Source organism: Anopheles aquasalis, chromosome 2 (genome assembly GCF_943734665.1).
Source record: "Anopheles aquasalis chromosome 2, idAnoAquaMG_Q_19, whole genome shotgun sequence".
NCBI lineage: Eukaryota > Metazoa > Arthropoda > Insecta > Diptera > Culicidae > Anopheles > Anopheles aquasalis.
Window position 1 is genome coordinate 79,226,700 of NC_064877.1, and position 22,695 is coordinate 79,249,394.

The 22,695-nt window shown below is 45.1% G+C and overlaps 5 protein-coding genes across 6 annotated transcripts; 1 reads left to right on the plus strand and 4 right to left on the minus strand.

The window, feature by feature from the left end:
* LOC126569646 (circadian clock-controlled protein daywake-like) lies at positions 1-3,517 on the minus strand. The gene is made up of 4 exons (XM_050226888.1): positions 3,105-3,517; positions 854-1,091; positions 652-785; positions 1-579 (listed from the first exon to the last, which is right to left on the minus strand). Exons 1-4 carry the CDS (start codon positions 3,202-3,204, stop codon positions 275-277), a joined length of 777 nt encoding a protein of 258 aa, XP_050082845.1. The 5' UTR covers positions 3,205-3,517; the 3' UTR covers positions 1-274.
* A 1,944-nt stretch (positions 3,518-5,461) lies between these two features.
* Positions 5,462-11,709, minus strand: LOC126569645 (circadian clock-controlled protein daywake-like). 2 transcript variants are annotated; one of them, XM_050226886.1, is made up of 4 exons: positions 11,368-11,709; positions 6,322-6,571; positions 6,113-6,246; positions 5,462-6,035 (listed from the first exon to the last, which is right to left on the minus strand). In XM_050226886.1, exons 1-4 carry the CDS (start codon positions 11,492-11,494, stop codon positions 5,731-5,733), a joined length of 816 nt encoding a protein of 271 aa, XP_050082843.1. In that variant the 5' UTR covers positions 11,495-11,709; the 3' UTR covers positions 5,462-5,730. The 2 variants fall into 2 exon arrangements, with proteins under 2 accessions (XP_050082843.1, XP_050082844.1); XM_050226887.1 differs by lacking the exon at positions 11,368-11,709 and adding an exon at positions 7,332-7,646 and having other exon boundaries at positions 5,463-6,035.
* Positions 11,710-16,065: 4,356 nt separating this feature from the next.
* On the minus strand, positions 16,066-17,502 carry LOC126569635 (odorant receptor 30a-like). The gene is made up of 5 exons (XM_050226873.1): positions 17,196-17,502; positions 16,561-17,108; positions 16,398-16,496; positions 16,173-16,328; positions 16,066-16,116 (listed from the first exon to the last, which is right to left on the minus strand). Exons 1-5 carry the CDS (start codon positions 17,500-17,502, stop codon positions 16,066-16,068), a joined length of 1,161 nt encoding a protein of 386 aa, XP_050082830.1.
* A 1,023-nt stretch (positions 17,503-18,525) lies between these two features.
* Positions 18,526-19,705, plus strand: LOC126577302 (uncharacterized). Its single transcript, XM_050238814.1, has 2 exons — positions 18,526-18,663; positions 19,505-19,705. The coding sequence occupies exons 1-2, from the start codon at positions 18,526-18,528 to the stop codon at positions 19,703-19,705; spliced, it is 339 nt and encodes a 112-aa protein (XP_050094771.1).
* Positions 19,706-20,278: 573 nt separating this feature from the next.
* On the minus strand, positions 20,279-21,715 carry LOC126569636 (odorant receptor 30a-like). The gene is made up of 5 exons (XM_050226874.1): positions 21,409-21,715; positions 20,774-21,321; positions 20,611-20,709; positions 20,386-20,541; positions 20,279-20,329 (listed from the first exon to the last, which is right to left on the minus strand). The coding sequence occupies exons 1-5, from the start codon at positions 21,713-21,715 to the stop codon at positions 20,279-20,281; spliced, it is 1,161 nt and encodes a 386-aa protein (XP_050082831.1).
* Positions 21,716-22,695: the final 980 nt, after the last annotated feature.

The following is a 22,695-nucleotide window of genomic DNA, read 5'->3' on the forward strand; positions in this document are numbered from 1 at the left end:
TAGTATTGGTGCATTAAGTAATTTTATTGTATCAACCATTTTCCCACATTCGCTAACTGTGGGACAAGTTGCTCTCTCTCTCCCTACGCTCACACACTAACATACGCACTATTGTACTTGATCGATCCCTCCATTCGCGCCCTTGGCGGATGTGCTGATCGCTCCGGTGCAAATTGATCACAGTTTATCGGTAGATTACCCATTCCTTCTGCCGCATGGCGACGGCAATAGCATGTCCTTGACTTTCTTGAGACGCAATCGCGGTGCGTTGCCCTTAAACCGGGAATATCTCATCCAGAGTTGCCTGCTGCAGGATCTCGTTGGACGTTTCTTTGAACGTTTCGGCGAGACTGCGCTCCAGCCCGGGTGTCAGTTCGTCCAGGAAGAGGCGCGAGTTCTCGTTGATGAACTGGTTACCGACCTGGCTCAGGACCGGATCGCCCCGGAACAGATCCTTCATGTCGAAGCGTCCCTTCTCGACCTGGATGCGTACCAGCAGCTTCCGGACTCGCAGATACTCCCGACCATCCTCCCGCCGGTACTTTTCGAGCATTAGCTTCACGCGAGCATGGCTGTTTTCTGTTCGCATCGGATTAAAGGGGAAATTAACAAACAGGATTTAAATCTTCGCCATCGTTCTAGCATACTTACCGACCACACCAGTCAGATCGCCGACACCGGCAATGTTGAGCACCAGCAGCTTGATCTTCAGATCGTACTTTCCCTTGAAGGATAGCTTCGGCAGGAAGATGTTGAAGTCAAACATCCACTTGTCGAGGTTTACTCTGTGAATTATTTCGTGTTAAAAACGGTTAGTGGACTTCCGCGCCAAGATGGCGCCCGGTGCACTTACTTCAGATCATCGATCTTGAACATGCTGGGCCCGGAAACGAGCAGATCACTGAACTGGGCCTTAAACTCCGAACCACGGTCCATGTTGATCGTGCTGAGGGCAAGCGGTTCCATTGGCGGAATGTTGAAACCATCCGAGATTTTGCCACTAGCCAGCCGGGGACGCAACTCATTGACGGATTGCGTGATGCAGGTGGCAATGTTGGGATCATTCCGAGAGCAAACCTTAATTGACGATGCTGATGCGTTGAAGGAGGAATGCAACGAGAGAGAGAGAGAGAGAGAGAGAGAGAGAGAGAGAGAGAGAGAGAGAGAGAGAGAGAGAGAGAGAGAGAGACAGTAGATGATGTTAGTGGCGATTAGAATTTGATGTTCGAAACGTGGCCGGAACTTCAGTGTCATCGTTGCAATCCAATGCCGCGACTGAATGAGACGCCTATTCGCCACGTCCCTGGCACGGTGTCGACGGAATATTAAAACACCTCAACCGAGATGCTAAGGGTGTAGCGTTCTTGAACAGTACCTCCGTCCTACGCCTCAAGCGGTGCGTGTCTTGAAAGCGGAATGAAGTCACTTCGATCCGATTACGGACGTGCATACGGAACCCAGTAGAAATGGCTAGACCTCTGGGTCCGGGGCGTATCGATTCGAAACAGACGACCATTTACGAATAGGGTAGACCTACGCCTTGGAGGCACTCTATGCTAAGGTCTAATCAGGACCGTACGGTATCGACATTGCTTCCTCATGCGAACCGAACAATTGAACAATATGATCAGGTGCAACCAAAGGTCACCACCACCACCACCACCACCACGACACTACAAGGCGATCTTGGGTTGATCCCTACTATCCAATTACTGGCACACAACGCACATGATGATTATCGAGCCTCATAACCGGTGATAATAACGGTTCCGTGGGTCGTAGGTGAAGGATCCTACGCACTCCTCCAACGATCGGGACGACATTCCGCGTAAACACATTAACTCTCCGTGAACTTGGATCCAGATTCAGTTACGCTTACACAAGTCGATCACTATGATCATGGACTACTACTACGATTTTTCCGGTTCCTGGCGGGAACAATGCGTGAAATCAGGTCAACCATCAGGGCACGTGTTTGTTCGTCGTTGGTTAGCGAGCTACGTGCTTATCAGTGACGGTCGCGTATCCAAAGTTCATCAATGGTGAAGCTTGGGGCAACCGAAGGCACCGGTTTAATGGCTAGCGTCTACTAATAGTATGCTTCGAGTGACACGGGCACAGCTGCTCGGTCAAAGCAAGCTGTGTCATTTGGGATCGGTTAGATCTGTTGCTTTAATGGGCCTCATGGGCCGGCCACAACCACAATTGATCGCACATTCGCGCACTGGCACCGGGGTCACGTGCAGATATGAAATTGTTCTATTAAGTGCAGCGAACGCAGCGCGATCGTTGTTTACTGTTAAGGCGCGTTAGTTGTTCTCTTGCTGCCTTGGAGCATCCATTTTGAGGCTATTATCAAGTCCATTCGGGGATTAAATGGTCTAAAGCTTGCTGCTCACGTAGCTCCAGAAAGAGGATTAGAGTGTTCTAGGAATAGTTAAAGTCGCCAAACATATAGAATGGGATTAGCAGAATGAAGCACCTGAATTCTATTGCGATTTAGTCACGTTTAAGATGCTTATTATTGAAAAAATAAGTTCCTTTGTCTGTCTTGATGGCTTTATTATTTTTATTGCGTGCTTCTCTCTGATGCTGGTGAGAATTACGATCTCGATACACTGGACTATTGACCCATTTTTACTCCGCAAATTATAACCTAATAAGATCCGCTCAGTTCGCGAATCACGAAAATCTCCCATTAAATGGAATGTGCACCATAAGTATTCGGAAACAACCTCATTTCTTCAATTGAACCCCTGTTTCCACTCAGTTATTCATTTGCAGCTTCTCTCAAAGCGCTGTTAAATCAAGCGGAGTGGTTCGATAATGACATTAATTACATTAACAACACCGCCTGGGCCAAAGGAATGCACGCATCGTACTAAGATGCTACTAGCGTGATAATACCATGCGTTGCATCACAATACACCCAGAGACCCAGAGAGATAGCACTTGCTGATCGTAACGATCAAAAACGGGGGAGAATCATCTGGAAGCGACTAACCTAGTCCCGGCTGATCGAGTTACACTAACTACAGCATTCATACAGCTCAACAACAGCGATTTCCACCTGATTAACCACCTTTTTCCAACCCATTACTTACGAAGTGAGGCGAAGCATTCATTGCTCAATGCGACCAGCAACAGCACAACCACTGCAATTGAGGCATTCGACCTCGCGGCGCGCGACATCGACCGCATCATGTACCGGTTTCACTTTCTTCACGACGACGACAACGACAACGGCGACAGGACTAGCACACCGCTAACGGCACCAAGAAACAGGTCGATTACTGGTAGATATTACTTCCGTGACCGTGACCGTGAACTTGCACAGCTCACAATCCGCAATCCGCAAACGAAGGACTTCAATTGGTGGTGAAGCAAGGAACGGGCTACGAACGGGGCGATTGGGGCACTCTCACTTTTCCTACACTTTCTTTCTTCACGCTGGAACGAGAGAGATACCGGATCCGATGTAGCGATACGACGAGGCGACGCTCGGTGCTTGTGACGGCAGCCGTCGACTGTTGCCGGTGGCCGATCGGTAGCCGGCTTTTATAGACGCACGATTCGCGCTTTACGGACACATACACGTTCCTCTCGTAAGGGCATCCCGACGGAAGGGAGTTTCGAGCGATCGAGCGGGCGTGTACGAGCGAGGTAGAGGTAGGTCAACAAGCGGTTAAGAACCGAATGGCGTGCATCCCACAGAAAGAGGATCGGATCGATTCTCCAACTTTTATTCCTGTGTTTCGTGCATCGCTCCATGGCGCCAAGTAATGCGATAGTGTGGACGAAAAAGTTGTAAATGGATCCACATTTTTGTGCGGATAATGCCCAGGAATCTTCTCTGTCAACCCCATGTATGGCACTATCTTATGCAGTCCGGTTTTCTGCACAGCCGGGAACCGCTTCGCTTTTGTTTGTTTTGGAGGCGGCCGATGGAGACAAAATATTGACAATCCGAGCGACGCCAAGATGACGCAGTTCGGTTCTTTGGTCCACGGCACGCCAAGAACGCTTCCAGGAGTTGAATGTGTTAAGCACGGCGATCGATTAGAATGTGCGCAGCGCGTGTTGAGCTGCTCCAGCACGCGAAAACGCGCAGACACCGATGCCGATGTCGATGGCCAGTGCGGTGGACGGCGCAAAACGGAAGCAGTTTTAAGCAGAAGACAAACAGATACAATGCGAAGGTAAATAGCATGTCGAGGTGGTAATTTGGATGAAACCAAACACACACGACACTGTTTGCGTTCATTTTTGTAGTCAAGTAATCAATGGGTTTTCAATCGCCATCACGCGCTTCCAGCGTAACCCAGCCGAGCCAAATGGATACAATGTAGACAAAACAAAAAGCTAGAAAATGGGAAATTACATCAAGTTATTGAATGTCGCATAACTTATCGAGGGTGCGATGTGGAAACCCCAATCAAGTCTTTGAGTGACGTCGGTTTTCCCCTTGTTATGCTGGACAAGGGGGAGTAGAGTGATTTCCAGCATAAGTTCAAACGAATAACAATGGAAAAACCATAACTAACTTATAAATTTGCTATGTTATATCGCAATAGCTAATTTGTGGTTATTTTATCCCCATTAAATACAAAAGAAAACATCCTTTATCTCACCGGAAACGCGTGGATCGAGTGAGACTCAACATCAGTGCTCGAACGAGGTTCGAGCAGCGGATTCAAGGCATGATTTCAGGCGAGGATAAGTCGTGACACAAACTCTTCGAGCACCGCGAAGAAAACCGCGCAAAATCAACGCAAACGAAACGCGTGATGAGAAATCGTTCGCGTGGAAATTCGTTTTGATTTGTTCTGTAATCCATTGTTTGTACAAAACTGGGATATAATCACTGGTAAAATGTGTTACATAACGTCACAAAAGAAAACACTTTACTGTCGCAAACCATTTTGTCTCTAGTTTCTTTGCAAACAGGACAACTGCAATTGTTGTTTTCTGCTCTAAACACGTGTTTGTTTTGTTCATACGTTTTACAAGGTTCTAAACGACTTTGTGCTTTGTCTTTTTCACCCTTTCGAGACTAATTGATTGTGGCATAATCACATAGCTTGGTTGTTTGGTTTGAATATTATACATTAAACTACGACTTTCCAAGAGTATTTGTTCAATGTTTGAAGGAATTTTGCTAAAAAATACAGCCATGACATTAGAATCACGAACGCGTGTCTGTGCTTTTTATTATTTTGCTAGAGAAAACGAGAATAGGGTGATATTTAAATCATCTTCAGCAACATCTGTTTTACTTCGACTGATTCAAACAATTTTAACAGTACTTTTAAAATGTTTAGCGTTCTTGAAAAAATATTCAAACCAAGTGTGAATAACCAATTTTAATACCTACTACACCCGTAAATAGTCTACAGCTTCACCATGTTTGCTGAACACCATGTTTGCCATTTTCCAACAAACGGTCAGCGAAAAATACAACGCTAAACAAAACCCGTTTAGTAAATTCCATAAAGGGTGCTAATTTATTGCATTGCTTTCACATTCGCTTCTTTCATTCTCCGGATAAAATCAACACAAAATACGACGCCAATACGGTGGGAAAGGGAGAGAGAGAGAGGCTGATAGAAGGTAAATGTGTCTGTGTGGGTGTATACATGTTTAAATCACATTCCAAGCAGGTAACCGTTGTTTTTTTTATCATTTGATGATAGGCGCACTGGGCCACCTTCCGACCGACGAACGGCGCCATTAACTCCAGGGAAACACTTCCTCGAACAGCGCATCCTTCACGACCTCGGAGGCGATTTTCGTGAACAGCGTGGCCAGATTCTCCTCGATGCCACCCTTCACCTCATCCAGCAGCACGTCCGGGTTCTCGTTGATGGCCTGATTGCCGATCGCCTCGAGCGTTGGATCACCGTTGAACAGATTCTGCAGATAGAACCGCGCCTTGCCGAACTTGACACGCAGCGTGATTGGCCGGAAGCGGAAGTACTCCTCACCATCGACCGTCTCGGTGTAGAACGTCAGCTTCAGGCTTACGCGAGTGTCAGCTGGCAGGAAAGGAAAAGCAGATGGAAACCAGAAACGATCAGTAACGGCGTCGACGCTTAGTTCGCGATGAACTTACTCAGATTGACCTGCAGATCTCCTTTACCAGCAATCTGAAGCACAAGGATGCTCATCCGTAGATCATACTTTGAATTAACTTGCAGCTTCGGCAGCACGAGCGTTGCGTTGATTTGTTTTCGTTCCAGATCGGTTCTGGGGAATTCAGGTTCCGAGAGAAAATTAAATTAAAAAGGTACGAATCAAGCACCAACGATCACCACGACTTACTTAAGTTTCTTCACGATAAAGCCCGTCTTCTCATGCGTAGCGCCGCTGATCCGGAAGTTGGAGAAATTGGCCGTAAAGCTTTCACCCCGCTTGATCGCCAGCTTATCGATCACGATCGGTTCCAGCGAGGTGATGGTGAAGTTCTCACCGAAATCTCCAGTGGCCAGCCGGGGTCGCAGTTCATTCACCACCTCGATGATGCACTGGTCCAGATCGGTGGAATTCCGGGGACATGCTCGCAGAACGGGCGCTGCAGGAGAAGATAATTGAACATTCAAAATGTGAGACTCAACCAAACAAATCACACATTAAGCTAGACCAACACCCCCATCCCCACGCTGCCTGCTACCGAATCATCATTCCGATGCCGCTCAGTTCATGGCTGAGGAATGACACCGAGAATACATTAACTCTAATCTGTCTGTCTGGCTGGCTGGCTGGCTGGTGAAGCGAAAAAATCCAAACGTAGCTCTAGCATAACGGAGCATCATTGAATACTAATCCATCGTCCACAAACGATCAATCTTAATCCACTCCCCCATTCACTTCCTGGTTCTCGATTTTTTCGGTGGGCCAATACGTTACAAGGAAATAAAACTCCTCTCCACAAGACAGAATGGACATCGAAAATGGATGCTCCCGGACGTTCGATGACGACAACACGACAACTTCCTAGCTACTTCATTGAAGCGCGCACGGTGCTCGCTGTGCTGTTTAATTGTTCTCGTTGCCCACTGTGAACGTGTTTGAATATAAACGGCCGCAATATTGCTTACACGACCCTGGTGTGTTTGATTGTTTAACCACTGGCTGGCTTATCGAGCGGTAATTGTTCGCTAATTTTCACAGCCGCTCACCACTCGCCGTCTAGTGAGCTGATAATAAAGGCACGAGCGGCGACTACTGGGAACTGATCTATTGGTATTGGCGCGAGTTGCGTAAACTGCTACTATTCTAATTGGTTGTTTGTTTGACCACCTAATGCGCGAATCCTGACGCATGATACGTACGAAATAAGGCCCCACTGTAGTGCACGGATAGCAGGACGAGCACGAGGACTACGGCCATCGATTGGCCCAAACGGGTGGCAGCACGCGAACACAATGGTAGCTGCATCTTTTTGCCGTTCTTCTTCTTCTTCCGGTTCTGATTTCACTGGTCACCGGTAAATCACGGAGCAAATTTCTGCAAGCAAAATGTCGACAGCAACTCGCCAACTGTTATGCAGATACACTCTGTCCAAATGCGTTCCAAATGCGGAGAATCAGAGTACCGGTCCGAACGATCTAGCCCCTTACGTGCCCACCGACCGAATGGTGCGCCTCGTTCTAGCGCTCTCCTCGTTTTATAGACCATCCAACCCGATGACCAGCGGGCTCCAACGAGTGAGAGACGCCACCACACCAGTCAATGCTCGCGATCGAAAGGCACGCGATGCTCGCGAAGCTCCCGAAAACGCGCCACCAACGGTGGAGGAACATTGAGAACAACAGAAACTGTCTGCGCCAGTGGTGAACACTTAGCACTCGTGCGCTTCATTACCACAGCCACCCGGGAACGGTTGTTGTTCTTTAATAGCGAAAGTTATTGGCCAACCGGTCAACCGGTTCCCCTTTTGTGGCTACTCTGAGTGACTTCAAAACAAAGACTCTACGTTGATCCCAGAAAAGGGCTGACCGGATAGCATCCCGGACACAACACTGTGAGGCTCTAGTGTATGTGATGAATCTCTGTACGAACTTTATTTGCGTTACTCATTAACTTGCAAACATGTTTCTCCTCGCCCTCGCGCGGTCAAATGAAATCCGTGTGAAAATACACCCTGCCCCGTGTGTACATTCGGTTTCGGATTAATATGTTTCGTGAAACGGTACGGCCTGTCCGGTTCTTGGAACGGTTCTCTTACGCGTCATCTATCCTAGCATCGCGGGAATGCCGTGGAATTTTTAGGATGAGCAATTTGACACTTTGTCATACATTCTCCGCCAGCTATTGTCACCAAAATTTCTACTCAAGCAAGCAACTAGAAGCAGCTGGCACGTTTATTTGCTGCTCTGCGCACGAGAGATGAGCAGCAGAGAATGATAAATTATTCGCTTCAAACAACTGGCGTCTTCCGGGCATCACTGTCCAAGTCGGTCATCGGATAAGCGATCCGAGCGATGACGTTGACTGATGTAGCCGTGACCGTGACGTTTGGTGGGCCGGAAAAGTGGCGAAAAACCGGTGAACATGGCAGCAGATGGTAGCCGCCTTCCGTCTTAGCCGACGCAACGGTGTTTTATGGACGGTGCCTTCCTTGTAGGCCTTGAGTGGTGGGCAAGGGGAAGAGGGGCGGGGGAGGGGGTGGAGGTAGTGGTGGGGTTTACGATACTGTTGGTGGAAGAAAATCGCGTGACCTTGAACTTGACTGAGTTGCTTGTCGGCCGCGCACTGCTTGTGTCTTCCGCAGTAATGAACCGAACGAAAGACTTCAATGCCAACGTTGATAGCAAACGAACCTGGTTGGCTCGTAGCAGGCGCCGTGCATACATGCACCGTACGAGAAGTGGATGCGCGTTGCATGATGCGCAAACGCATTCACAAATGTCCTAAACCATGCTACACTCGCGCACAATCAATATTATTGATCAATATTCTAGGTTACTCGGATTTATTTGGTTTATTTCAAAAACATGACAATACATTGCAGAATACGAATACGTCAATTAAATTATTGTAATCTAAAATATTGATCAATAAAATTGCGCATCTGTAGCGCGCTATAATTCGCTTCGATTGCTAATCGATTTATTCGAATCCTAAACTCGAACTCAACTCAGATTCAATGTTGATCACAAACCAGTTTCATCAGCATAATCATTCCCAGAGAATTCCCCTTTTCGGTTTGACAAGTTGCTGCTGTTGCTGCTGCTGCTCCTCAATTTACGCAGAGGCTTAGTAGTTTCGAATTGCAGATTACTCCGGTTCTCCGCGAAAAGACCCCCCGTCCCGGTGGGGCAGTAAACATAAGCACAACAACAGCTCAACAGCTCTGCGACCGTAAACCCGTTCCACCCGGTTGACTGGCAGGTTGACAAGGCGTTTCGATGAGGCGCAAGATTGTGCGCGATCGGTGCGTTTGATAAGTGGAAATCCCAAACCCGCTGCACTCGCGACATGATCCTGCGGTGCACTTTTTTGTTTTTATTTTTTTTTCGGGGAATTCTAACAACAACCACCATGGTGGTGGGGGCTGTGTAGTGTAGTGCTGTTACTTTGTTGGCGCTTGTAAGCAACGAATAACGCTGGATTAACCACCGGAAACCACTCACCGAGCCGTGGCTGATCGCACCGCATTGGCCAAGTGGCGACCTCACACGGAAGGTACTTCCTTGGAAGACGTTTGAAGGTGGGTACGGCCGCGAACAAAGCTTGTTATCGAACTAGGAACTAGCGCACCAGTTGGGCTCACGTGCGCTCAGATTCTCGCGTCATCGATCGATGATCGAGCTTGGGAAAAGCTCCCCTCTCCCCCAATGGGACGGTTGCTTTTCCCTTAACAATGATCATGATGATGATGATGATGATGATGGTGGTGGTGGGTGCTAACGATGATGGTTTGATGGTTTTTAGCTGGCCTGTCTATTTACCCTCACATTACGCGAGTGCATCGATAATGAGGAGGAAAGGCTCGATAGCGGTACATGATCGCGGTGTGCACGTGCCGGTCGAGGCGCGCAATCGTAAGCCAACTCGTTCATCCCCGGCCCTTTTCGTGGCCGAGCCCGAGCCTGACTGCCTATCTAATTCGACATCACAAATCGCCGGTCGGTAACTTGAAGCAAGTTGAGAATCGACGCATAATTCACCTGCCCCCAGTGATCATCATCTGCATGTTGTCACAACCGCCGGGCAAACAAACAAACATTTCGCGGTGGCGCGATCTACTCTTTTGCTTTTCTCGTTGGCTTTTTTTATGGGATTCTGCTTCAAGAAATTCAACAAGAACGTTGGATATTCATTGCGTTGTGTTTTGTGAAGCTTGGTGGCGAATCCTTCAACATCTTACTTCCGTTTTCACCATTTACTCCGACCTCGTATTTCGGTATTTCTACGAATAGAGACCGAGAACAACTTAAAAAGCAGAGCTCGCTCAGAGGTCTACGATCACGTGGCATCACGTTCACAGTAGTCGCCAGGTCACGCATTAGACAACACTTATCCGTCGTAGACTATTTTGTGACCCTCTTAGCAAACTATTTTCTTGTCCTTTGCTCTCGTTTTTTGCTTCTTTCCATTACCTGGCCCATCACCGTGTACGCCGTTTGTAATGGCGCCGCGAGCCAGAGCTATCTGTTGCGCCTGTTAATGGACAAACAACTGCAGTGTCCCATTCGTCACGTACAATGTTTGTCGTTCTTGTTGATTCGTGGCTATAAGACACCGGTAGTAAAGACGTAAGGCAAAGGAATATGACAAACCAAACCAGAAATGCGTTGCTAATTAATGGGCTTGCCAGGTGTCGTTGAATCATCTTGCACTACCAGCGATCCTGTAATGTTGTTGCCATCGTATTAATTAGTAGAAATAGTGATAACCAGTATAAACAAACAATTTCAATGGATTCGCTCTTTACTTCCTGAGTTTCCATGCAGAAGAGCCGAATAGCTAATAAACTGTTTTCTTATCACAAAACTATCGCAATGAAACAGCGGTTAAAGGACGCCGTCTTAAAGGGGTTTTCGGTTGAATTAGCTGGCAAAAACATTTAAACTATGAAGACGACATTAGAGTCTACTATTTGAAGCACTACAACATTGAACTGCTTATATAAGACCGCCAGCAACTAAGCTTCCTTGGGAATGGTGGCGTAATGGTGATCGAATATGATGCACCACACGATCACCCCCCCCCCCCCCCCCAGGTCCCCCCTCTCACTGCACCAATAGCAGCAGTGAAGCGTCGCTCAATTAGATCTGAAATTCTAACGCAACGAATCGTAGAAACAAGAGAGAACCAGTCGCCCCGGTTGGCCCGGTTGGCCCTGGCATCGGTAGTACTCACGCAAACCGGCACCGGCGAAGCTGATCATGGCGACCCCGACAGTGACCAGAATGTAGACCACCACCCTCGACGGCAGCCATCGATGCATCGTTGCCTCAGGTACCGCCACTTTGGCCACTGTTCTCATTCCGATCTTCCCTCCGATGAAGGTTCGTGCCAAAAGCCACGGCGACTGGACTGGATTGGAGTCCTCGAGCGGTGTCCTCGGTACGGGCGGGCTCGGTGATTTGAACTTGACCTTCAGCAGCCCAGAGAAGTCGGCTTGGTGTCCGATGAGACGATGAGTTGTTCCACTGCACTGCACTGGCACACCAGGTGGCTTCTTGTGTTGACGACAACGCCTCGGACAAGTTCTGAACACCAACTAACGCCAACGGTCTGCTCGGCTACTCTATTTATCTATATGGTACCCAGGGGCCCATACTAGTAGACACACTACTAGTACACTTCTAGATACCACTTTGGGTTGTTCTAGCTCGTGTGAGCGAGAGGCAATGGAATGGAAGCAACCATGTCGGAAGGCAGTGAGGTCAGTGCGAGGAGGGGAAGCCGAGAGTGTTAAGGCTGCGTGTATTGGCACCATTCCATTGCAAGATTCATTCCTTAATTACCTCGCAGCGTCACTAAAGGGACAGAACCTCTAGGATGAGCTTTAGACGGGAATGCCACGCCAGGCAGACAGTCTGGCTGCCAAGAGTGTAACGTTCTTCCGAAGCTTTGAGAGCAACACCTCGCTCTTCATCCGGATGTAGGAGCTGTAGTGCGCTATCCTACTGCAAACGCATCAATACAGTAATGCAAACGTCGATGAGTAATTAGTGGAGCAACTGCTATAGACCGCCAATTAGTTGCTGGCCCATCCACCGGAGCCGGTGCGCCAATTACACGATGATCATCGTATCGTACATTTGATCAGTATCTCGCAACCTAAGCAAAGAATACGGATCTCATTCGTTGATAACAATCAGCTGGATAACAAGGTAATACTCACCGGTCGTACTAAGTAGCAGAATACACGGAATGCCTTTCCAGTACGGGTCTTCTGGCGTTGTTTCGGGCAAGTACGTTCCGCAATTGGTCGCAATACGAGCGAATATCCTTAAGATGCGTTAATCGGGGCTCCAGTGGGGCGCCATTCTCACATTAATGCTCGATCATGAGTGTAAGCGATTATCTCCACGTGGTGGATTGGGATTCGAATTCGCCGAATATGTTACCCATCGCTAAGCGAACCACACGTTGGAGTGCTCACGGCTAGAAGCACGGAAGCAGAACTAAACCGGTGGTAGAAGCGCAAAATAATTGCAGACGAGCCGCCGGGTCATCCGGAAGGCCACATTAGTCGTGGCCAGGGGCAAGCAAGAAGAAGCGATTCGTTCTCGCTGGCTAGGTCATACCAATGACGGGCATGACGCTTCAGAATGAGGCCTACCGCGAAAAACAGTGGCAGTGGAATGTTCTAGCAACAGTAGGACCGCTAATTGAACGGCACCTCCGTACCCGGACGCCGTCTGGCCGAATGCCAATAGCCGAATCTAGGGAGTATCGACAGCAGCGAGAGTGGTAAGTGTGCATCGTGTGGGCAGCTTGCTCGCAGATGATGCTGCTGGTAACGATGCTGGGTTCTCAATTTGTTTCGTTTCTCGTCGTACAGGACCGAATGATCGCTACTACTATTATCTAAAGAAAAATATATATTTCCTAGGTTGCTAATTTAATTGCTGATCGGTATGATATTGTGAAAAACTGGGATTTTAAATTTGATCCAAGATACTTAACGAACGACATTGCGGAAGACCGTAAAACAATGTGAATGATGCGATTGATTATGATTACAGCTGCCTAACAAGACTGTCGTTTCACAAGCGTTTCACAAAACGACCCATCGATTGTTGTCGTTTTAAAAAGTAAACCATATTTTTAATAATGAATCTTGTTAATTATTTATGAACGACGATGATGGTTCATGGCAGAAGCTTCACGTGGAGTGATACATAAAATCGATACGAGCCGTACAGTCATTGAGAATCTTTTCATTTGTATACAACAAAAGAAATACTAAATAATGTTATTAGGTTGCCGTTAATTCCACTAAGTTTCATGTGATAACCTATTTTAAACATGTAGAAACAAGACAAAAGGATGCTATATGTAATCAACCCACTATTTAAGAGGTACCGTTTGAAAAGATGTTGATGTTTTTGTTGAAAATGTATTCATTAGCATACGTGCCCATGATACGTTGGGTTATGCAGGTCCTTTTCATGAGCCAGTCTATCGATACCCTGCCACGGTATTTGTCTTGCTGTGAATCGATCTTAAATCTCTCGACAGGACTTTCTGCATTATTAAGTGATTGAAATGATATCCTTTCCAGAAATAGTCAGTTGGATATGTTTTGCTCGTATCGATTAGTATGCGTAATCCATTGACATTGGACCTTGAAATTAGAGTTTTCTGTTTGAACCTTGATTGGACGCAACATCGGATCATTGACATAGTTATCAAATAAACGCCAAAAAATAGCAAAAAGCACTGAGCAGAGCTCAGAACGCTAGAAATCTACTCAGCAGCGTCGCGTGCCAAAAAGCGGTATGACTAGGGCATGACATCAAAAGCGCGTTAGTGGTCAATCAAACTCATATTATTACATAAATTGTTTCACCAGAAATAGGTTTGTTTACGGACAAGCGTGACTCGGCTAGGCTGCAATGAAATATACCTTAACTATTCATCTACCAACTCTGCTCTACTACACTAGCTTTCTGGTTCCTGCTGCGCGATGGTGTTTTCTAGCTTACTAAAATAGTATGTGATTTAAAAAAAAATGCTGTGAGGTGAAGTAAAAAATGATTTAATTTCCGTTTAAATTTTGTCTTTTCTGTAGCTGGTGCATTGTATTTTGCATTCCAATGGTCGTGGCATTTCAGTTCAAATGTGGCATAGGCATATGCGTGTTAAGGAACTTCTCCCCCAGCAGCGAGGGAACATATGTGTTTAAGCACCTTCCTCGCGAAACTCTCTTCGTAATATTAAACTTTCGCGATAGTGTTATTGGGGAGTCAACATTCAAGCCATATCTGGAGCATGCATTAACGATTAAAAACTCACCAACAGTGACACATTTAATCATTCCTCAAGAATGCAGTGTAGCATTCTTGCACATCATCAACACACAACTGAGTATAATAGAAACCCGCGAGAATATCCTTTTCAGGCAGCTGACGATCGACCGTAGCCGGTTGAGTGAAATTCCTTCCAGTTTGAAGAATTTGAAGAACATGGCCGACCTTACTATTGGCCATTCACCGATAGAGACGTTGGACTTGGCGATGTTTTGCGACATGCAGTCAATGTCTAGAATTCGGATCATGTACACAAATCTCAGAATCGTTATCAATAGCACAGACCACTCCTGCCAGCTATCCTTGTATAAGATTACTCTCATTGAAAACAAGTTGCATACTTTGGATTTGAATACGTTCGACGGCTGTCCTCTTCTTAAAGAGTTAGATCTTAGTACAAATCAACTCCAAGTTCTCACCGGATTTCTGCGCAATCATAATGTTAACACAGTATTATTGATGTATAATCAGATAAATCAGTTAGACTTATGTCAATGGTACACTCCATCGTTAAATTATTTGTATTTAGACGGAAATACCTTAACAGATGTACCTTCGTGTATAACAAACATTTCTCATTTAAAAAACCTCCATTTGGAAAATAATTGCTTCACTTTTTTCGATATCGGATGGATAGGAATGATGGATTCATTGGATGGGTTGTATATTTCGTCTAACAGGTTAACGTCCTTGACGGTAAATCGCACAAATTACCCCCCTAAACTATCCACCATTTCTGCGCGATCGAACTATTTAACTCACTTGGAGCTACCCTTCGTTGGAGTGACATCGTTACAGGTGGATGTAAGGAATAATAGAATCACATTCTTCGATGTTAAAAATACATCTTCGAACGTTACCACCTTGAAGATGGATGGTAACCCAATCGATTGTTCGTGGCGATCGCGACAGCAGAAGGAAAGTGTAAAATGCAAATTCAGCTTAAGTATTGATGAGATCGAGGACAGCTCAAACTGCAAATGTAGCCATTTGTTGTGATTTCATAAATCATTAATTTTAATGCAAAAATTGTAACATCAACCAATTAAATGCTACCAACGCCGTTTTTTAAATATGTCCCGAATTCTGGAGCAACAAAAGGAATAACGCAATGAGCCCAAAATAAAACATGAAGCATGATTTAGTCTGATGATACAGAATAAAATAGATGACATTTAATGCGTGTCGTTCCTTCTGAAAGACATCCGATAATAGAATTTGAATGAATCGAGGGACAATTCGTAATCGAGGGTCAATTAATCGCTTTAAGGAAGTCAAAATCACTAGAAATCACATGTAAGTTAAATGAAAATACGTATTTTAAGCTTGTAGCCACACGACAAAAGTGTACTTTCTGTAATCAACCTTCTATCAAATTGAATAGTGTCAATGTGAAATGTGAATTAGTGTCAATATTTCTATTCTCTTTGAGCTAAAACAATGTTCTGTATAAATAACATTTTTTTTATACAGAAAACAAATGCACTGTATGTTACGTTTTTTTTTCGGTAACCATACTAACACAGCTGGACACACTAGCAACAATGACTTAAAGTAAAATGTTTAACATCCTTTAAAACACATCCCGAAGAACCACGAAAAACGAGTAAGTGGTTCTAACGATCTAAAAGTAAAACGAATCAGTTACTGATCGAACACGTACAGACCGGTCAGTCTAACCTCTCCAAACTGCTCCATGTTCATGTAAGCGAACTTTCCGGCCATTATACCGACGCGGTTTTGCGAGCGAAATAGCACCAGCTGTAGTTTCTTCTGCACGACAGGACTTTCGGCTTCCCAGCCGTTTTCGTATAGCACTGTGCCGACTTCAGAGGCCTACAAGGATGCATTCAGAACGATTCCCTTAATCTCTCCATGATTGCTGGAATATAGAATAAGACTTACAGCATCGGAAAGCTCGTTTCCCAGATAGCAGTAGCCAAACATTTCGGTAGTGTCGAACAGAAACAGTACAAAAAGATTGATGAACTGTGTGCCAAATCCCTGGGGGTAGAAATAGGAGCAACTAAAGTCTAGAGTTCATCCGAAATTCGTCATCGCTTCTTACCGAGACGGTAAAGTAGAGTAGCATGGAGCTCCAAACGAGCACACAGAGGAGGAACTGCATCAGTAAAATGGGTGCCGTAAGCGTCTTCAGCTCCGTGGCCATCTCTAGCGCATCCTGATGCATTCGCACGATCTTATTCAGCTCTGTGTCGTAGCGTTGATGGCGTGCAGTATCCCGTATCTTTAGGCTAACCACCTGAAAGTAGATGGTGCAGTACTTGATGAGGGTCAGGAGTGAGACGAGCTTGGCCGTTCCAACGAAGGAGCACAAGTACGCGGTTGGCACCATGATGGCCCCGAAAATCAAATAGTGGCTCAGATTCGTTCGGATGTCCAGACCGTAGAAATTCTCCTCCATGAGCAGATTGAACTGAATCGTAGATTCGTTCCCAGTAGCACCATAGTAGTTCCACAGAGTCATCGCAATGGGAGCGTTGCTGTAGAAGTTGGCCGGCACAAGGATCGCGATGAGATACGCTTTGAGCACTCGATTGATCTGCTTGTCATGGCTGATGAGGTGTTGAGCTACCGGTGGAGCCTCCGTGAGCACTGTAGACAGATGATCCTCGTAAGGTAGAGGGCACAAGTTAATACAACAAATGTACGCACGCCGATGAAACAGCGCGATCGGCTTACCATCACGCGTGAAACCCTCAGCCTTTCGAATCAGTTTCGTAAGCGTTTCGTTGTACAGCGCAATCAGCAGCACTCCGACGAATCGGTTCGTCTGGAAGAACAACTCCGCGAATCCAATAACGGTGGACTCAAAGTCCGGGTAGCCGAAGCACATTTTCGGAACAGCAATCACCACCAGAAAGACCAGAAATATCACTAAAACGTGTCCATACCGAACGCGCTCTTCCACCGAGATGCCCATCAAGTGAAGTAGCTTCAGCACAACATACGGTACGCCCGGAGGCTTATCGATGGTGAAAAAGCTCATTACGGCCTCACTTCGGACTGGCTATTACGACTCTGATGGTTGATTCCGCTCTCTACGTGGTAGTGATGACTTTTTCTCATCGATTCCCCACACGATTGTGATCCCTGACCATCGATCCCTTGCGGTTAATTTGCTCAATAATTCAAATCGACGTAATTTTCGATTTTAATCTCGAGCATAAAATGAATGGTTTGAGCCAGATCGATAAAATCTAACGGTTCGGTGCGATAGTTTAAATATTTACAAATCGTAACGATGCGCATTGATTTCTATGTCGTTTTGGAATGGGCGCGTGATAGACGGGAGGACTTTTTTTTTGGTTTATATTGTATTCATTAGCATACGTGCCCATGATACCATGCGATAAGCAGGTCCTTTTCATGGGACAGTCTATCGATACCTTGCCACAGTAATTGTCTTGCTGTGAATCCTTAAAACTGTCGACAGGACTTTCTGCATTATTAAGTGATTGAAATGATATCCTTTCCAGATATAGTAAGTTGGATATGTTTTGGTCGTATCGATTAGTATGCGTAATCAATTGACATTGAAGTTAGTCTTTGTTTGTTTGAACTTTGACTGCACGCAATATCGGATAATATACTTACGGAATAAACGCCAACAACTAATTCCTAACCAAAAGGCATCGAACAGAACCCAGAACGTTACAAATCTACTCAGCAGCATCGCGTGCCAAATAGCGGTATGACTAAGGCATGTCATCAAAAGCGCGTTAGTGGTCAATCACATTCATATTATTAGCTAAATTGTTTCTGCAAAAACAGTTCTGTTTACGGACAGGCGTGACTCGGCTAGGTACTGCAATCAAATATACCTTAACTATTCATCTACCAACTCTGCTCTACTACACTAGCTTTCTGGTTCCTGCTGCGCGATGGTGTTTTCTAGCTTACTAAAATAGTATGTGCTTTAAAATAAAATTGCTGTGCGGTGAAGTAAAAAATGATTTAATTTCCGTTTAAATTTTGTCTTTTCTGTACCTTCTGTAGCTTTTGCATTCCAATGGTCGTGGCATTCCAGTTCAAATGTGAAGTAAACAAATGTGTATTAAGGGACTTCTCCCCCAGCAGCGAGGGAACATATGTGTTTAAGCACCTTCCTCGCGAAACTCTCTTCGTAATATTAAACTTTCGCGATAGTGTTATTGGGGAGTCAACATTGAATCCATATCTGAAGCATGGATTAACGGTTAAAAACTCACCAGCAGTGACACATTTAATCATTCCTCAAGAATGCAGTGTAGCATTCTTGCACATCATCAACACACAACTGAGTATAATAGAAACCCGCGAGAATATCCTTTTCAGGCAGCTGACGATCGACCGTAGCCGGTTGAGTGAAATTCCTTCCAGTTTGAAGAATTTGAAGAACATGGCCGACCTTACTATTGGCCATTCACCGATTGAGACGTTGGACTTGGCGATGTTTTGCGACATGCAGTCAATGTCTAGAATTCGGATCATGTACACAAATCTCAGAATCGTTATCAATAGCACAGACCACTCCTGCCAGCTATCTTTGTATAAGATTACTCTCATTGAAAACAAGTTGCATACTTTGGATTTGAATACGTTCGACGGCTGTCCTCTTCTTAAAGAGTTAGATCTTAGTACAAATCAACTCCAAGTTCTCACCGGATTTCTGCGCAATCATAATGTTAACACAGTTATATTGATGCATAATCAGATAAATCAGTTAGACTTATGTCAATGGTACACTCCATCGTTAAATCAGTTGTATTTAGAAGGAAATACCTTATCAGATCTACCCTCTTGTATAACAAACATTTCTCGTTTAAAAAACCTCCATTTGGAAAATAATTGCTTCACTTTTTTCGATATCGATGTATATTTCGTCTAACAGGTTAACGTCCTTGACGGTAAATCGCACAAATTACCCCCCTAAACTATCCATCATTTCTGCGCGATCGAACTATTTAACTCACTTGGAGCTACCCTTCGTTGGAGTGACATCGTTACAGGTGGATGTAAGGAATAATAGAATCACATTCTTCGATGTTAAAAATACATCTTCGAACGTTACCACCTTGAAGATGGATGGTAACCCAATCGATTGTTCGTGGCGATCGCGACAGCAGAAGGAAAGTGTAAAATGCAGATTCAGCTTAAGTATTGATGAGATCGAGGACAGCTCAAACTGCAAATGTAGCCATTTGTTGTGATTTCATAAATCATTAATTTTAATGCAAAAATTGTAACATCAACCAATTAAATGCTACCAACGCCGTTTTTTAAATATGTCCCGAATTCTGGAGCAACAAAAGGAATAACGCAATGAGCCCAAAATAAAACATGAAGCATGATTTAGTCTGATGATACAGAATAAAATAGATGACATTTAATGCGTGTCGTTCCTTCTGAAAGACATCCGATAATAGAATTTGAATGAATCGAGGGACAATTCGTAATCGAGGGTCAATTAATCGCTTTAAGGAAGTCAAAATCACTAGAAATCACATGTAAGTTAAATGAAAATACGTATTTTAAGCTTGTAGCCACACGACAAAAGTGTACTTTCTGTAATCAACCTTCTATCAAATTGAATAGTGTCAATGTGAAATGTGAATTAGTGTCAATATTTCTATTCTCTTTGAGCTAAAACAATGTTCTGTATAAATAACATTTTTTTTATACAGAAAACAAATGCACTGTATGTTACGTTTTTTTTCGGTAACCATACTAACACAGCTGGACACACTAGCAACAATGACTTAAAGTAAAATGTTTAACATCCTTTAAAACACATCCCGAAGAACCACGAAAAACGAGTAAGTGGTTCTAACAATCTAAAAGTAAAACGAATCAGTTACTGATCGAACGCGTACAGACCGGTCAGTCTAACCTCTCCAAACTGCTCCATGTTCATGTAAGCGAACTTTCCGGCCATTATACCGACGCGGTTTTGCGAGCGAAATAGCACCAGCTGTAGTTTCTTCTGCACGACAGGACTTTCGGCTTCCCAGCCGTTTTCGTATAGCACTGTGCCGACTTCAGAGGCCTACAAGGATGCATTCAGAACGATTCCCTTAATCTCTCCATGATTGCTGGAATATAGAATAAGACTTACAGCATCGGAAAGCTCGTTTCCCAGATAGCAGTAGCCAAACATTTCGGTAGTGTCGAACAGAAACAGTACGAAAAGATTGATGAACTGTGTGCCAAATCCCTGGGGGTAGAAATAGGAGCAACTAAAGTCTAGAGTTCATCCGAAATTCGTCATCGCTTCTTACCGAGACGGTAAAGTAGAGTAGCATGGAGCTCCAAACGAGCACACAGAGGAGGAACTGCATCAGTAAAATGGGTGCCGTAAGCGTCTTCAGCTCCGTGGCCATCTCTAGCGCATCCTGATGCATTCGCACGATCTTATTCAGCTCTGTGTCGTAGCGTTGATGGCGTGCAGTATCCCGTATCTTTAGGCTAACCACCTGAAAGTAGATGGTGCAGTACTTGATGAGGGTCAGGAGTGAGACGAGCTTGGCCGTTCCAACGAAGGAGCACAAGTACGCGGTTGGCACCATGATGGCCCCGAAAATCAAATAGTGGCTCAGATTCGTTCGGATGTCCAGACCGTAGAAATTCTCCTCCATGAGCAGATTGAACTGAATCGTAGATTCGTTCCCAGTAGCACCATAGTAGTTCCACAGAGTCATCGCAATGGGAGCGTTGCTGTAGAAGTTGGCCGGCACAAGGATCGCGATGAGATACGCTTTGAGCACTCGATTGATCTGCTTGTCATGGCTGATGAGGTGTTGAGCTACCGGTGGAGCCTCCGTGAGCACTGTAGACAGATGATCCTCGTAAGGTAGAGGGCACAAGTTAATACAACAAATGTACGCACGCCGATGAAACAGCGCGATCGGCTTACCATCACGCGTGAAACCCTCAGCCTTTCGAATCAGTTTCGTAAGCGTTTCGTTGTACAGCGCAATCAGCAGCACTCCGACGAATCGGTTCGTCTGGAAGAACAACTCCGCGAATCCAATAACGGTGGACTCAAAGTCCGGGTAGCCGAAGCACATTTTCGGAACAGCAATCACCACCAGAAAGACCAGAAATATCACTAAAACGTGTCCATACCGAACGCGCTCTTCCACCGAGATGCCCATCAAGTGAAGTAGCTTCAGCACAACATACGGTACGCCCGGAGGCTTATCGATGGTGAAAAAGCTCATTACGGCCTCACTTCGGACTGGCTATTACGACTCTGATGGTTGATTCCGCTCTCTACGTGGTAGTGATGACTTTTTCTCATCGATTCCCCACACGATTGTGATCCCTGACCATCGATCCCTTGCGGTTAATTTGCTCAATAATTCAAATCGACGTAATTTTCGATTTTAATCTCGAGCATAAAATGAATGGTTTGAGCCAGATCGATAAAATCTAACGGTTCGGTGCGATAGTTTAAATATTTACAAATCGTAACGATGCGCATTGATTTCTATGTCGTTTTGGAATGGGCGCGTGATAGACGGGAGGACTTTTTTTTTGGTTTATATTGTATTCATTAGCATACGTGCCCATGATACCATGCGATAAGCAGGTCCTTTTCATGGGACAGTCTATCGATACCTTGCCACAGTAATTGTCTTGCTGTGAATCCTTAAAACTGTCGACAGGACTTTCTGCATTATTAAGTGATTGAAATGATATCCTTTCCAGATATAGTAAGTTGGATATGTTTTGGTCGTATCGATTAGTATGCGTAATCAATTGACATTGAAGTTAGTCTTTGTTTGTTTGAACTTTGACTGCACGCAATATCGGATAATATACTTACGGAATAAACGCCAACAACTAATTCCTAACCAAAAGGCATCGAACAGAACCCAGAACGTTACAAATCTACTCAGCAGCATCGCGTGCCAAATAGCGGTATGACTAAGGCATGTCATCAAAAGCGCGTTAGTGGTCAATCACATTCATATTATTAGCTAAATTGTTTCTGCAAAAACAGTTCTGTTTACGGACAGGCGTGACTCGGCTAGGTACTGCAATCAAATATACCTTAACTATTCATCTACCAACTCTGCTCTATTACACTAGCTTTCTGGTTCCTGCTGCGCGATGGTGTTTTCTAGCTTACTAAAATAGTATGTGCTTTAAAATAAAATTGCTGTGCGGTGAAGTGAAAAATGATTTAATTTCCGTT